The 15,100-nt window shown below is 44.7% G+C and overlaps 2 protein-coding genes across 3 annotated transcripts in view; one reads left to right on the plus strand and one right to left on the minus strand.

The window, feature by feature from the left end:
• Nucleotides 1–451, minus strand: part of BROX (BRO1 domain and CAAX motif containing) — a 17,844-nt gene extending 17,393 nt beyond the window's left edge. The window contains exon 1 of one of the 2 annotated variants that reach the window (XM_027641614.1): nucleotides 409–451. The gene's annotated coding sequence lies outside the window, so the exon portion shown is untranslated. Of the gene's footprint in view, nucleotides 42–408 lie in introns of those variants that run through there. The other variant, XM_027641613.1, reaches the window with a different exon arrangement.
• Nucleotides 452–601: 150 nt separating this feature from the next.
• AIDA (axin interactor, dorsalization associated) overlaps nucleotides 602–15,100 on the plus strand; it is a 29,429-nt gene continuing 14,930 nt past the window's right edge. The window contains exons 1-4 of the mRNA XM_027641615.1: nucleotides 602–822; nucleotides 4,329–4,398; nucleotides 11,059–11,112; nucleotides 13,116–13,170. Coding sequence (XP_027497416.1) covers nucleotides 713–822; nucleotides 4,329–4,398; nucleotides 11,059–11,112; nucleotides 13,116–13,170 — 289 coding nt within the window. The 5' untranslated portion in view covers nucleotides 602–712. The remainder of the gene's footprint in view (nucleotides 823–4,328; nucleotides 4,399–11,058; nucleotides 11,113–13,115; nucleotides 13,171–15,100) is intronic.

The following is a 15,100-nucleotide window of genomic DNA, read 5'->3' on the forward strand; positions in this document are numbered from 1 at the left end:
GGTCTGTCGGTCTGTCCCTCACAGCGCTCCCGGTTCCCCCCGTTCCGTCCCGGCCCCGCCGCTCCCGGCCCCGCGTCACGCGCCCGCCGCCGCAGGCAGCGCCAGCCGAAAGCCGATGGCGTCCCCCCGCCGCGGCCCGATCGCATCGATCCCGCCGCTCGTCCCCTCCCTTCCCCTCCCCGCCCGGTGTCCCCGGGCCGCCCCCGCCGCAGCCCCGCGGCTCTGGGGGCTCCTCCCGGCACAGCGGGCGCGGAGGCACGGCCGGGGCCCGCGGTCCTGCCGCGGGAAGGACGCCTCGACGCCACCAACACAGGCGGGAGCGGGGGGACACCGGCACCGCAGCGACGGCAGAGGCCGTCCGAGAAGGGCGAAGCACCCGCGGCGCTGCCGGGGGTCGCCGGGGCTTACCTGTGGGCGGGCCTGCGGCAGCGGCACGGCCGGGAGCGGAGGGCGGAGCGGAGGGAGGGGCGCAGCCCCGTGACCGGCGCCATGGCGGTACCGAGGCGGAAGCGGCGCCAGGGCCCCTTTGCCCCGGTAGCGATGGCGGGGCGGGCGCGGCCGGCGCCACCTCCCCGCCGGGGCGGTGCGGGGCGGTGCGGGCGGGAGGCGCCGCCGCCGCCGCCGCGCTCGGGTGTCCCGGGTCCGGGCGGGGCGGTGCCGGCGCTGGCGGTGCCCCGGCGCGGGGTGAGCATGGTGCCCTAGCGCTGGGGCTATGTCGGAGGCGGCCCGCAGCCTCCTGCAGCGCTGGGGCGCCAGCTTCAGGAAGGGCACCGACTTCGACTCCTGGGGGCAGCTGGTGGAGGCCATCGACGAGTACCAGATGTGAGTGCGGCCCCGGGGAGGGAGCGGCCCCGGGCGGGGCGGGGCAGGGCAGGGCAGGGGGGCCCTGCCGAGCTCAGGCCGTGGCCGCCGCACCCCTGGGGCCCCCCGGCCCTTCCCCAGGGCGCGGGGCCGGGGGTCGGGGTGTCCCTCGGCGCGGGAACCCGGCCGTGGGCGAGGCGGGAGCCGGCCCGTCCTGCCCTGTGCGAGGGCGGCGCGGGGCTTGGAGCAGCCGGGTCTGGCGGGAGGTGCCCCTGCCCATGGCACGGGGGTGGACCGGGATGGTCTTTAGGGTCCCTTCCAACCCCAGCGTGGACCGCCGGAGTGGTTGTTTGGTGGAGCCCCCGCGGCAACCCTGGGCCGGAATGCTTCCATCCCATCGCCCTGTTTGCCCCACGCGTGTGGGGAAGGGAGGGGGGACCTGGCAAATGGGCTGCAGAAGCACTAGCCTTAACCGAAAAAAAAAAAATCCTAACCAACCCAGCAGAGTGAAAAGGGGTTCGTCACACGCTTGTGTGCTTTGCTCCTGATGAAATCGGGGTGGGAATGTGAGGAACCTGGTACCCCAGTCAGATTTGGTGGCACTGGGTGCTACTGCACCATCCATGAATCCTCTGGCACCAGAGGAGTATCGGCTATAGAGTACTGTTGGTATCCTTAGTAACACACCTGGTAGCTTTAGTCAGATGCTCTCCCCTACTACTCCATTCATCATGAAGGTGAAAGTTGTTTCTTTGTGATCTACGTATTTCAGGCTAAGTTTCTCTTGGTGAATTTTATGGAAGTCGTCAAGAGTGTTTGCACTTGTTCCCAAGAGTAAGTCAGCTGAAGGGATGCTCCCTGAGGGATCTTGTAGCACTGTTCAGGGATGGGTTGTAACCACACTGGCTACCAGTTCAGTTGCCATTCAGAGTAACTAAGTCTCCTGGCCATGGACAGCGTGGTGTGAGAGGCTGTAATCTCATCATTTCATTCACTTATCAGGAGGGATGATGCAAGTTCAGTTATTTGCAGTTTTCTGATGGTCTTTTGAGTAGGGCAAGCTGTTACTATACAAACCTTGGCACAGGGATGAAAAGAAATTCTCTTTCAGATCTGTATCTTGACAGAAAAAAAAAAATCATTGAAAAGTAAAAGAAGATATTTTTACTAACTGCCCTTACGTGAATATCTACAAGGAATCCAGTAGGATCCTAATGCTTTAAACTATCTTAGCAGTCTCAGCAGCCAGTTTTATATAATGATGTTTCTTCAGAATGAAAAGTCTTTGTGCTTTTCCTTCTGATCACACTTCACTGACAGGTGAGGTCACTAAACATTTGCAGACAGTCCAGTGTGAGAGCCGAAGTACAACTTCTGTTCCTTTCCTCCCTCTATCGCTTATGTCAGACGGGAACTGAGGTGATCTCCACGCCCTGGCTCTGCTCTGACTTTGGAGCAGTGTGATATCTTTGTAAGAAAGCTCCTCTTGGGTAGTGGTGTGTTGTAAGCTGCTCTTATCAGTGAGTTTCTACTGAGTAGTCCTCAGCAGATGAACTGTGTGGTTCCAGGACTGAGAAGAAAGGAGAGAGAAGATCAAGGGATTACAGGGAGGTAATTCCTAGGGAGGAGCAAAACCTTTCCTCTATGTATATCTGCTGTTTGTAGATTTAGCAGGTAAATTAACAATTGCAAGCTGTGGAGTAGAAGTTGCAAAGAAGCAGCAGACAAGATACCAACCTGTAGTTCTGGAGAGACATCACAGTGTGGGTTTTTATTGTTGCCCTCTCCAATGGCATCCTGAGCTGGGATGAACAAATGTGGTGCTGTTGTTGTTCAGATGCTGTGAACACCACCACAGTCTATACTGATCAACACCGGGAGCCTGAGGAGAAGCTGGTTACAGTGAGCTTTCTGATGCTGACAAAGATTTTCCCAAATCTAAGCTAAGTCCTGATGGACGCTCACGTAAAAGTTATTTACCTCCTGTGTCCGTCCACTCAGGTCTTTGTTACTCCTGGAAATGCAAGACGCTTGGTGCAAAGGTTGGCCTTCGTTCATTCGTGTGCTTACTCACACAGGAGCCCTTCAAGCTGTTAGCAGTGGCTTCCCTGTTGAACGTCCCCATCTGTGGAACTTGGTCTAATCCAACTTTGAATGAGCCTCAAGTGGGATGCCAGATGCATTTATTTGGATTAGGGTGGATTATTTTTTTATTTTTATTAGTGACAAATGGAAAGAGGGTTGTGTTATTGATGCTTGCAGAAATGTTAATGCTGTGATGCTGCCTGTTGTGGGTGGCATGTTGCTGCTATGGTGATGTTTTCTCAAATCATTACTTTTTATAAAGGGGGACAACAGCACTGCGTTGTGCAGTTACTCGTCCTGTTTGGTTGTGTTTTCACTGGTTCCAGTTAAAAGCTACAGCTGCCTCAATCCTTACAGAGTTTTTAAAGAGAGTTTATTTTGAGAAAAAGCAAAGAAACTGAGTTCTGGTCTTTGTTTCTGCCACAGGCTTTGACGATAATCTGTTCTGCTGTGTGCATCTTGGTATATGTATTTTAACCTCTGCCCAGAAACCAAGCCAATGCCCCCTGCAGTGGTGGAGAGAAGCAGAATCCCTTTAACAGTGCAAACTTGGATGTTCCAGGTGGAAGGAAGAGTATTGCCATGTCCTGGGTACTGCTGCTGTCCCTGGGTTTCCCCTCAACCCCCCTCCTCCCTCCTGCTCTGCTTGTAAAATATTATTTACAGGGAATGGCAACAATTGCCCAGAGGTTTTGCTTGTTTAATGTTCTCTTTCCTCCCGGGACGGAAACTGTAACTCTTCCCATAGCTTCCCTCCAGCTTCCTTTCGCTTTCTCGAGCTGTTTGCTTACTGTTACTTTCGGAACTCTTGGTACTCCCGCCTCCGTGGTGACAAGGGGTGGGGTCTCTGCTCCGCCTGGGATGCTGACAGGCACAAATGTGAGCTGATCCACCCCGGCAGCCTGGGCCAAGCAGCCCTGTGCCTGCCTTCCAGCGCTGGGAGACCATGTGCCATCACCCGGGGTGCCCTCACCCTGGCAATCCTTGCCTCCTGGCAATCTGACGTGTCTCAGACTCTCCCTGTGAAATGCACGTGGGATTGTACCACAGTGAGTCTTCACAGGGGCTACAGTTTGTTAGGATAAAAGAAGATGATGGTGAGAGAAAAAAGGTCATTGCTTATAAAAGGGGTTGTTGGCTAGAAGAACCTTCTTGCCTGTTCTCCCTTCATGATGCATTATATACGTAGCCTTTCCTGCCTGATGTGGTTCCATACTTTGTCACTTTGTCCACCTTCTGGGGTTTTTTTAAGTATGGACTACGAGGGCTATAGAAAACTTTGTTTAAAAAAACCTCCAAAAACACAACAACCAAAAAAACCCCCTAAAACTGATTGAAGCAGCAGTCTGTGGACCTTTTGTCTGACACATTTTGTGGAACCAGGGGAAGGGGGTGTGTTTATGTTGTGTTCCCACTCTACAGTTTTCTTTTCCCCCATCCAGATTAGCAAGGCACCTACAAAAAGAGGCGCAGTCTCAGCACAACAACTCGGAATTCACAGAAGATCAAAAGGTGAGCATTTGCTGTTTGCTCAGTCAAGGAGCTTGACTCAGAGATGTTGATGTGTGTTATGTTTTTTTATCTTGCTGGCCAGAGCCTTGTGAGACCTTTTTTCCTCCCTCAGTATATGCAAACAGAAACAGAGCCCAGCATGGCTGAAACAGTTGCTGTCATGAGATGTGACGGATGCTCAGTTGTGTAGCACTAAATGTCATGCATGCTGGCCAGAGTCCTTCGTAACCTGGGTGTTTCTTTTTTGGGGTGATGTTTGATAACTTGCTTATTCAATGTTAGTACAATTTATGTTGTGAGGTCTAAATACAAAATGTCCTGAACTGCAGACATGGAGGGTGTGTGAGGGGGATGTTAGCTTAACATGTAACACCTGACAGGGAAGGGTCCTGGCAGAATACTCCCTAGTAGCCTCTTAGAACATAATTTGTTTATAATCTTTCAAAATATTGGAATTACTTTACTCCTCCCTCCCTCCCCTCAGTTGAAAAGGCTGTTTCTCGTCTCAGTAACATACTACTGCAGTTCTGTGGTGAAATTAAGTGGACAGTGCTAACTGGGGTCTCATATGCTCAAGCATTTACTGCAAAATAAAATCTTCTGAGATAGGAGGCCCTGTTAAATTTTCTTGTCTCCTATAAAGACATGCTTTTCTTAGGAATACCAAACTAGAGACTTGTATTTCCAGATTTCTTGGTCATAAGAACACTTTTTTGAGCAATGCTGTTACCAGGAAATTGACATTTGCTAGCTCAGAGTCTCATGATAATAGAGTGCTGGAGTAACAGGTCCTGGCTACAGAAATTCAAGATGAACTTGATGTGTTTAAAGAAACTCCTATGAAGAAATGCACCTTTTGTAGAATCTGACAGAGGTTTGTAACTGTTTCCTTAACGTGTACCAATAAGAAAAGCAAGGAGCTGGTCTTGCATGTTCTGTTTACCTGCTGCAAAGAAGGTGATAAAACTCATGGTTGCCTTAAAGCAAGTCTTAATCTTGGAGAAGGATTTGGTCCACTTTTCCTGAGCTGTAAGCCTTGAGAGCCTTGTTAATGTTGGACAGCTGTTTACTCTTTGATTGCTTCTGCTCTCTCTCCCTTGCTGGTAGCTTCCTCCATCATTCTCAGCTACAGTTATCTCTGCAGTGTGTTTCCCCTCTGCGGAGACTTTTAAAAATGTAGTTACTCCATGAAGGCAAAGTTGTTAATCTCACTTCTGGAGACATCATCTCCTGTGAGTATGGGAACCAGAACCGCACAGGGCTTTGCTTCCAGATGTTCCCTGAGTCTTATGAAAAGGACCTTGGACCAGATTGTGGAAGTGAATGAGGTCAGCCATGAGGGAAGGCCTGGGGGGCTCAGGAAGTGGAGATAACTGACCTCAGATGTGAGATGCACAACTATAATCATGTCTTAAGGCAACAGTCTTCTGAAAAAAGTAAAGAGTGGTGGTTTTAAATCTTTGCAGAGTGATACCTGTTTCTGAGGCTGATAAAATTAACAAAAGAGGTTTGCATTTATATCACTTGCTATTTTTTGCAGATCAGCAAGTGGCTGATGCAGTGAAACTTTGAGTCTGGTTATCAAATGGCAGTAACTGTCTGATTAGCCACATGCACAGCCCAATTCCCCAATATTTTGTTGGAAGAACACTCTCCATGGAAGAACATTCCTCTACCATGAGGAATGCTAGTCACAGCAAAACTTAAGAGTCTTCCTACTGCTTTGAAAGAAGCACTTAAAATGCTTTACAGCAAAACCTTTTAGTGTTATGTAAAGGTCTTTGCTGTTCTGGTCTTCCCTGTTTCTGCAGGAGCTCAGCCAGTATATCATTTAGTGATCATGACCAATTACTGTCATTGCTAATATCATTCACTTGGCAGACTGCTGGCTTTGCAAGCAGTTTGGTTAAACAGAAGTGTATCTTCTTTCTCACCACCCTTTAAGAAATCAACTACCAAAACAGCTACAACTCTGTTCCTGCCAGTGCATCCGCCAACATGATATTTCCTCGTGATTCCAAAAAGCCTCTTCCCTATTATCTTGACTTTCTAAGGTTCTGCATGTTGTATAAGAGCCACCTCTTCATTTTTTTGCAATGTAGAAGAGTGTGTAAACTTCAGGGTTTGCTTATCTGATATCACTGGCCAAGGCTGCCCACAGAATTTCACAGATTGAAAGGCCATGAAGTTCATTATGATTTCCAGTTGCTTGATCTACCCCCATTCCATTTTTTTATAGATTTCCAGTTATCTGTTTTCCAAAGGACCTTCCATACTGCTGAGAATTACTGTGAGGCTGTCATTATTTCTTGCTTGGTGTACTCTGTAGGGAAGGTGGATTTCAGCAGTGTACCAAGGGAAAGCTACTCACTTTACAGCTACGGGGAAAGGATAAGACAAAGTTCAAATCCTCTGCCCTATCTGCCTGTATAAACTTTTACCACTTTTGGGTTTATTTCGTGCATCACAGGTGGTGTTACAGTGCAGACATGGCAACACCATAATTGATGGTGTGTTACTTGCTAATCTAATCGTGCAATCTGTTAATCTAAAAACACTTGACAGATATCATCAGTTTCTTTCCTAGGCGTACTGTGAGCCAGTTGTCATTTATTTTATAATAAATGTATTGTTTGTATAAGAATTCAGACTTCTTAGTAGTCATATCTTGCCTTTTTGCTCTTGATCTGAAGAGTCTGTTTTGAAACACTGTATACTGCTTGCCTTGATAGAGCAGACTGGTCTCCAGATTTTGCTGTTCATTCCTGTATTTTCAACTTCTGAGGGATTGTCATCTTATAACTATTGCTGGACATAATTCTGTAGTTTCAGTCCTTAGGGAAGGCTCTATCTTCACTTGGATAATCAACAGTTCTGCAATCTTCATTAGTGATTGTGAATTTTATTGAAGAATTTCTCTGCAGATACTATAAACAGAAAATCACTGTGTTTAAATCTAGTCACCCTTCAACAGCTGTAAGGAGGCCGGGCAACAGTTTCATCACCTAGAAGCTGCACGTATGGAACATTAGCAGATACAGTTACTGGTGAATTTACCTCAGTCTTAACATGTTCAATCCTCCTGTTCATTATTTTACCTTCATTCTCTAAAAAATCCTGTCTTCATTCATGACCAGCCGCTGTGTTTTGCGATATGAATTGTTCCAGTTAGGTTTGGCCGTGGTTGTCAGCTTGCCTCCAGCTACAATTACTCTCACCCAGTTCTCTATGCAATAAATGTGACCTTTAAAGCCCTCTCCCAACCGCAGTTGTTGCTTCTCGTGTAACTGTTTTTGTGCTCGGCTGAGTTCTCTTCAGCATTAGAAAATCGTGCTTTTTGTGCAATGATAACTTGTTGAAATAAGAGCACTGTTGAACAGTTTTAGCATGATTCATTAAACTACTGGTCTTCTAACAGCCTAAACCTTTCGTTAAAGCCAAACTCCGCTCTGGCTCTGTATTTATGCAAACATCTTTGACTGCATTACAGTTAGCACAGTCATTACTCACACAACTGCACTGAAGAAACCTTGACTACGAGATCAACTGATTTTTTTTTTTCCCGTTCTAATCACAAGTTTACATAAAACTGAATCTTAACTATTTTAAACTAGCAAAGTTAATTACGGCTTCAGTCTTTCTAATGAGATGCAGAATGTTTTCCCTGCTGCAAAAAGGAGCCTTTGCATGGGATAGTTGCAGCTGAAAATGATAGCAGTGTTTAGCTGCATTTTTAACTTTTGGGTTGGGTGTGGTCCCTTAAAAAAATAGTTATGAATAATGCCTGCTGGGAGCTTGCCATATTTCAATAGATTCCATATAAAACCTATTCTTTACTATTTTAAGACTCCCAAACTCTCTTAAATTAATCTGTTTCTAGAGCCATTTATTGCCCTTCAGCCCCCAGGAGCCGGAGGACACACATTTTTGTGCTGCTCTTTGTTCTGTTAGGAGGTTCCTAGTTCAGGCAGTTTTCAGAACACACAATTATGAATCTGCAGCATAGGGAATAGTGGTGTTGCTGAACTTATTGGTGAATTGACAACAGACATAGGGCTTGAGTGGTGTTTCTGAGACCTCCCTTATGGTGTGGGTTTAATGCTCTGCATGAGGGACCAGGAGGAGAAGAGCCACATGAAAATCTGTTCTGTGATGGGGCACAAAGACTGTGCTGGCACCCTGCAAACTTGTAGCCCTCTTTCTGTTGTGTAGTTGGAGGGATTTTGATCTAACACAGGACGGGCATGCTTTTTTTTGCTCAGCAGTCAACACCCAAACCATTGAAACAGCTGGGTTTTTGCAAATGTTAGAGCTGCAGTCAAACCTCAGAGATTCCCCTCCCTTCCCTAGGGAACCTCTGGATTCCTTTCTTTTACCCGTTACTTCACACCTTCCTCTTTGAGAATCTACCTTTGCAAATGAATTTTTCCAGATGTTCTCAAATATGAAAAGGAATTACTTTTGTCACACTGCATCTCATTAGGTGGATGTAGTGTTTTATAATTATAGGAACTGAGAATCTGCTTCTATAGTGCTACCTGGTGTCCTCCCATCCAGCCTGAAAGTACATGTAGATAAATCCACAACACCCATGTGTGCAGTGCTGGTCTGGAAATCTCAACGTGAATCCAGGACTGTATGTGCTCCTTTGTTTTTGAAAATATCTGTGTTTTTATAATCTGTGCTGGAGATCCAGTCATGGGTCTCTGTTATGTAGTAGCAGAATTTATTTTGGGGAGGTGGGAATTGGTTGACTGAACTAGGCTGCAAAATGAGCCTCCACAGAAATGGAGCTGTTAATATTTTTCTCTGCCATGTTGCATGCATGGATATGGTCATGTTACTCCATGCTGAAATTCCCAAACAGTGCTGCTGCGTATGCTGCACGTGCTGCATCCTTGGCAGAGGAGAAAACTGTGTGTCCTGTGTTAATACCCAGCACTCGCTGCTTTCCTGGAAGGTGCTCAGAAGAACTAAATTTTTTGAAAGACCTCCATACAATGGACAGTAGTAAAAACTATGAGAAAGTAAAGTCTGGCCCAATGCCATGTTGTAACAGAATGTTTAAGGCGAGAGGAGATGTCAGCTGGGGAGAAATGGCTCCAAAAGCTTTGATGAGCCTGTGGTGGCAGATGAAAATCAGGTATCTGAGGCTTTTGCACACTTCAGCTGTTGGCTCTGCCCTGGAGGTGTTGGTGTCTGATCTGCTTATGATTCAGCTCCTGAACTCTTTCACCTTTCAGTGTGCCCTAAGGTGAACTGAAACTGGAGTCCTTTAGCTTTTAGCCCAGCCTAATGAAACTAGTGGTGGCCCAGGAGCTGATTGAGGAGGAGTTGTGACATCTCTCAGGGCAGATGACCGAGGAAGGTACCTAGTTTTTATCTGCTGCTACCAACCTCTTGGAGCCCTAAGAATATAACCCTCCATTTTCGCTTTTGACTGACACTGCATAACTTGCCAGGTACCCATGCTCTTGAAGTTCTTTGATGCTAGAGTTGTGCTCTAGGAAATCTTTTCCTCCCCTTACATCCAGCTTGTGGGGGAGCTGTTTTAATACTGCCTGATTTAAAAGGAGAGAATGAGTTACAGGTGCATGTTTCAACTTTAATCTTCCTTCTGGGGGAAAACTTACTTTGAAAATAAACTGCTTTTCTTTATAGCTTCATTCTTGATGGTTTTCTTGCCTTATAAATGTTCCACAGAGCATTTTGAATTTATATCTGGCCCTTATCTCTGCAGATAGTCTGAGTTTTAATTCAACAAAAAGTTTTAGTTAATGAACAAACTTGTGATGGCAAGGTAAAGTAAAATACATTGGGCAGTTGTGTCCACTTGATAAGAGATATGGAAGTCCTCACTCCTCCTTTCAGCTGGTAGTGACAGAAACAAACATGACTGTTTTGTGAGACCTAAAAGCTTAACACTGTCTTCAGAGTAAGACTGCTTGCAATGGGCTGTTTTGAAGCCCTTCCCGCTGTTCTGCATTTTTAAATGAAAATGAGAAATTCAGTTATGGTCAGACATATTTTAGATTGCTGAGAAGTTTGAATCGAAGAATATATTCCATGATTCACTTGGTGTTTAAACCTCTTAAAATGACAAAAATAGAAAGTTAGAAAAATAATCCACCTTTATACTTCCACTGAAACTTGCAGAAGCGATCTGTGTTTTTTCAGTGCTGCTGTAACATCTGAGGAGGGTGGACTTGGTTTGCTGAGACTATGAACCTGATAGAGGAGCTGTAGGGATGGCTCCTAAAAGAGCAAATAAGAACAAGCCACCCAAGTTCTCAGAAGTTAATACGCTGGTTGGTTTTGTTTTGTTTTATTTTTCTTCAGTCCCCTATCACCTGAGAGCAGTTGAGTTTATAAACAGTTTATGATGTGAGAGGCATTATTACAGTCTCTGCTGAGTGAATGACCCCCATCTGTGTTGCTGGGCTGTGGGAGGGGAGTTAAGTGGCAGATGTCCGTTTCATCAATTGTGCTTTCAGAAAATCTTGTGTATAAAAAAAGCTCTTCATGCTGAACGATCTGGTACTGAATAATAGATCTGAAATCTTTGCAAGAAAAAGCAATTGTTTGTATTTATATTCTTTAAAAATGTGAATCTGGAAGAATACCGTTTCAGTGCTAAATTGTATTTTTTTTTCCTTTCAGAAAACCATAGCTAAAATTGCAACATGCTTGGAACTGAGAAGTGCAGCTTTACAGGTATCACTCTTTTTCCTATGTGACTTCATCCTTTAGCAATAGGTAACTGCAGAGCTTTTTAAAGCTCGTTTAGTGTCTTCAGAAATAGCTAAAACTTCTGAAAACAAGGTGAACAAACCCTTGAACACTTGGAATTTCCAGATTGTCAAAATGATGCCCCAGGTGACTGCCTTAAAAAGGACTTAAAGTGTGTATATGAGCATCCGTGAGGGTTTTTACAGGAATTTAACTGCACATTTTGTGTCTTTGGTTCTCTGCCTCATTTTCCTCCTTCAGAACTGTTTAGTTTGTCTTCCTAACTTGTGTGCAACGGTAAAAAAATCATGAGTGACTCTTGCACTAATTCAACTGCTTCACAAGTCATAATAGACCATGAGGAAGAGTGTGTGTGTAGAATTAAAATGACTTTTTAGCAGTCATGAAAACTGGCAGTGCTGTAGAAAAATGTGGGAAAACAATGGTTTATAAACTGCTGTTTGAGCTTTTTTCTAGACTGAAAGTTGATGTCATGGGAGTGAATATCTTTTTCTCTCAGCACAATCTTATCCCTAAAACGAAAGGCAAGTGAGAGAAGTTTCCAAAAGACTGTGGATAGGGAAGGGATGAATCAATGGAAGTGAAGCTGGGGTTACTGGATTATCTCTTTACCAACCAAGAGTGGTGAAAGGCAAATTTTGCATCAAGTTACTCACAGCAGCACTGCAGAGCACTTCGTGTGGCTCTACAAGGTGCAGCAGCTCCACTGTGCTGCCTGCAATTGCCTGAGAGGCTGGGATACACCTGCTCGAGCTGGACTGATGAGGTGAGGCTGTCCAGTCTCCAGGCCATGCAGTGTTTGAGGAATTCCTTGGTTATCTCTACCTGTCGTTCTATTTTGGTCTAACCTGGGGTGTTTGAGGAGTGTTGCATTTGCTCTGGGTCACCATGACTGTGACGAGGGCAGGCGTGTTCCACTGTGGGACACGTCTCGGGGCAACAGCAGAAGGTGCAGCCATGTCATAACCTGCCAAGCTGAGGAGATGATCTCGTGCAAAAACAGCCTTCCTTGCTGTTGATTCCTCAGCAGTAACTCAAAGATTTTCTAACCTCATGTGAGGCTACTGGAACTTCTCATCCACTTCGCTTTGAGGAGGGGTTTGTTTTCCTGCAGCTTGGTTATGGTTTCTTAGGAGAGGTTAAAGCAGTGAGTGTGGTCATCTTTTCCCACTCTCCTAACAGGAAGGGTATAGCTACTTTGCTGTCCTCACATAGTCTTGCAGAAGGTCCCTAGCCACTCTTGGACAAAATCAAGAAAAAACCTCATTGGGCCTTAAATGTTGGAAACAATGGGCAATCTTAAGAGATGCCAAGGGTGCAGTGACGTAGTAGGTAAGACCTGATCCTCCACCTAAAATAGGACGTCCAATGTCAATCCTCTTATTTGCACCACTTGTTGTCTCAGAACAAGCTAGTTCATCTTACCAAACTGCTGGTGAGCTACCTCAGAACAAAAAATTAAGAGTTTTTCTGTTGGGTTAGTAAGTCAAATAGGCTTATTGAGAACCAGACATGTATATGCTACAGACAGATGAGGAAACTGCATCATGGAGAAAGGCGAGGTGGTAATTCCTCTTCCATTTGCAGTGAGCTCTTAGTTGAATTTTGTCAAACTCATTCTGTATGCTGTAATTTCTGCCCATGTTTCAGTGTTGAACTGTGAATGTTCCTGTGTGTATTAAGTAAAAATTTGGAACTAGTCACTTTAAAAATATTTATCTTGCATTAGAGCTTGGAACATGGGTTAAGTCTGTTCTCAATAAATGAGAAGTAACATCCTTCCTGCCTCACCTGTGAAACCTACCCTTTGTTGGGGAAATTTTATTTGGGTTCTTTAGCACATAGCTTTGAAGTAACCAGTACACTTGAACAAAGGAGGCACCCTGCATGCTTATTCTAAGATCTGGTAGCTCTGTCTGAGAGGAGGGTGCATCCTAACATTTAACTCTTTCTTTGTAATGTCCTAGTCCACCCAATCACAGGATGAGTTTAAGCTTGAGGATCTGAAGAAGTTGGAACCAAGTAAGTAGTATCTTTGTGTTTTAAGTGAATGACATTTATCATGACAGTGGAAAACATGACAGCACCACAAATACTGACTGACCACAATGTGGTTTTAGGTGGTTCTTCCAAATGTCTGCTACCGTGTAGACAAAAACTGATGTGTATTAGGAATGTAATGTGGGTGACTTCAAAGTATAGTATTCTGAATGTTTCAGATAATATATTCGTCTTTATTTTAAAATAAGTAATTTAGGTGTTGCTATTTTTTGCACAAAATAGTATTTTAAGGTATCCAGTAGTATATTATATCATTTACCTGCACTTTTCTTGCTTGAACTGAATTTCAACACTTTGTGGTCTTCCTCCTTGCAGCATGAAATTTATTTTTTCTTCTGAAAATATTTAACTTGTGCTCATGGTAGCCAATCACTTGTCACCTCCCACCATAAAGCTACCAGACTAATTAAGTTAAGAGTCAAAATGAGGATGTGAGTCAGTCTTTGAAGGGTTTTGTGTGATGTTTGTTTTTTCCCAACTGATCCTGGGTCAGGTCTTGGTATGTCAATCTAGAAATAACTTTTTCATGTAGGAAGTATCTATTTATCAGCTTCATTTTCCTTCCTGTAACACTGGCTGCTGTGTTCTCAAAGCATCCTTATGATTAGAGCTTCCACATCTAACCAATATTATCATGAATGTCAGTGTTTCTGCAGTTCTTGGGGAACAGCAGATGTGGAAGAGCTGTTTTCATGCTGACAGAAGTTGGTTACATTTTGCTTATGACAGTTGTATCATTAAGAGTGATCCTGGGGATAAATATGATGGGCAGGGAAGTGTTTCCCCTTCATGATTAGGCTGAGCTTCTCTGCACTGGATCCTACGGGAAAAGTTTGTCAAGAAGTGGCACATTGAGCTGAGCTTCCTAATATCTCTACCAAAACATAGACTCCAAATGTTTTTAAACTGTTCCCTGAAAATGGTAGGTGAAGGTATGTTACAAGACCACCAGATCTGTGAAGATCATAACTCAGGAAAGGGTTTAACTGTGTGTTGGAATGTTTGGTCTTTCTCAGACTACATCTTGCATATCTGGCCTCTGAATCCTCTGATTTGGGCTTGTTTTGTATAGATACTTCCCCTTCTGTTTACAGAGTATTTAAAATGTTGTAATCATTTAATGACTGTGGGTTTTAGACTCCATTTTGCAAATGCCCTGTGAGTGACTGAATGATGGGAGAGGGAGGGGAATCCTGTCCAAAATTTCGATTACTGTGCAACAGTCCTGTTGCTTATCTTACCCTCCATCAGAAAAGGGATTTTTAGCTGTCAAAAAAACTGTTCAGCAGTGTGAAGTGCATTCAGCCCACGCCTCATACAACAAGCAACTATATTAAAACTGAGGAAGAGTGTGTGGCCATCAGTTTTCAAATACACAGAGTTATTTTCCTTGGAGGAGAACGGGTGCCTCTATGACAACAATTGAACATTGATGTTCTTAATGCTGCTGTCTGACTTGGATCGTTCTGGCCTCTTTCTCTCTGAATTGTGCCTTTGTTTTGTGGTTTTTAAGTGTATCTTGAATAGAGTAAATCTTAATCAGGCCAACACCAGCCATCTCATAAAATAGTGTTTTAATTTGTGTGTTGTCAATTTTATTTTGTGTTGCACTAGAAAAAGCTAAAAAAATCTGGGCTGGCAATGCAAATAAGTGATTCCTTTGTTAGGTCAAGCCATTCCATTAGGGTGGAACGAAAACAGCTATTCACACAAAACAGCTATTCACACGATTTGGCTTGTTTTAATTACTTTTGTGCCTGAAGCTGTCAAAATGGCTGAGAAATTTGGTTTGGGTGTTGTTAGATTTACTCTTTTTTTTTTTTTCCCCTAACCTTGTGTTTTCAAGTTCTAACTTTTCCTGCTTGAGCTTACATATCATGCAGCTTAGAAA

Source organism: Corapipo altera, unplaced genomic scaffold (genome assembly GCF_003945725.1).
Source record: "Corapipo altera isolate COAL_440 unplaced genomic scaffold, ASM394572v1 48b, whole genome shotgun sequence".
Lineage (NCBI taxonomy): Eukaryota > Metazoa > Chordata > Aves > Passeriformes > Pipridae > Corapipo > Corapipo altera.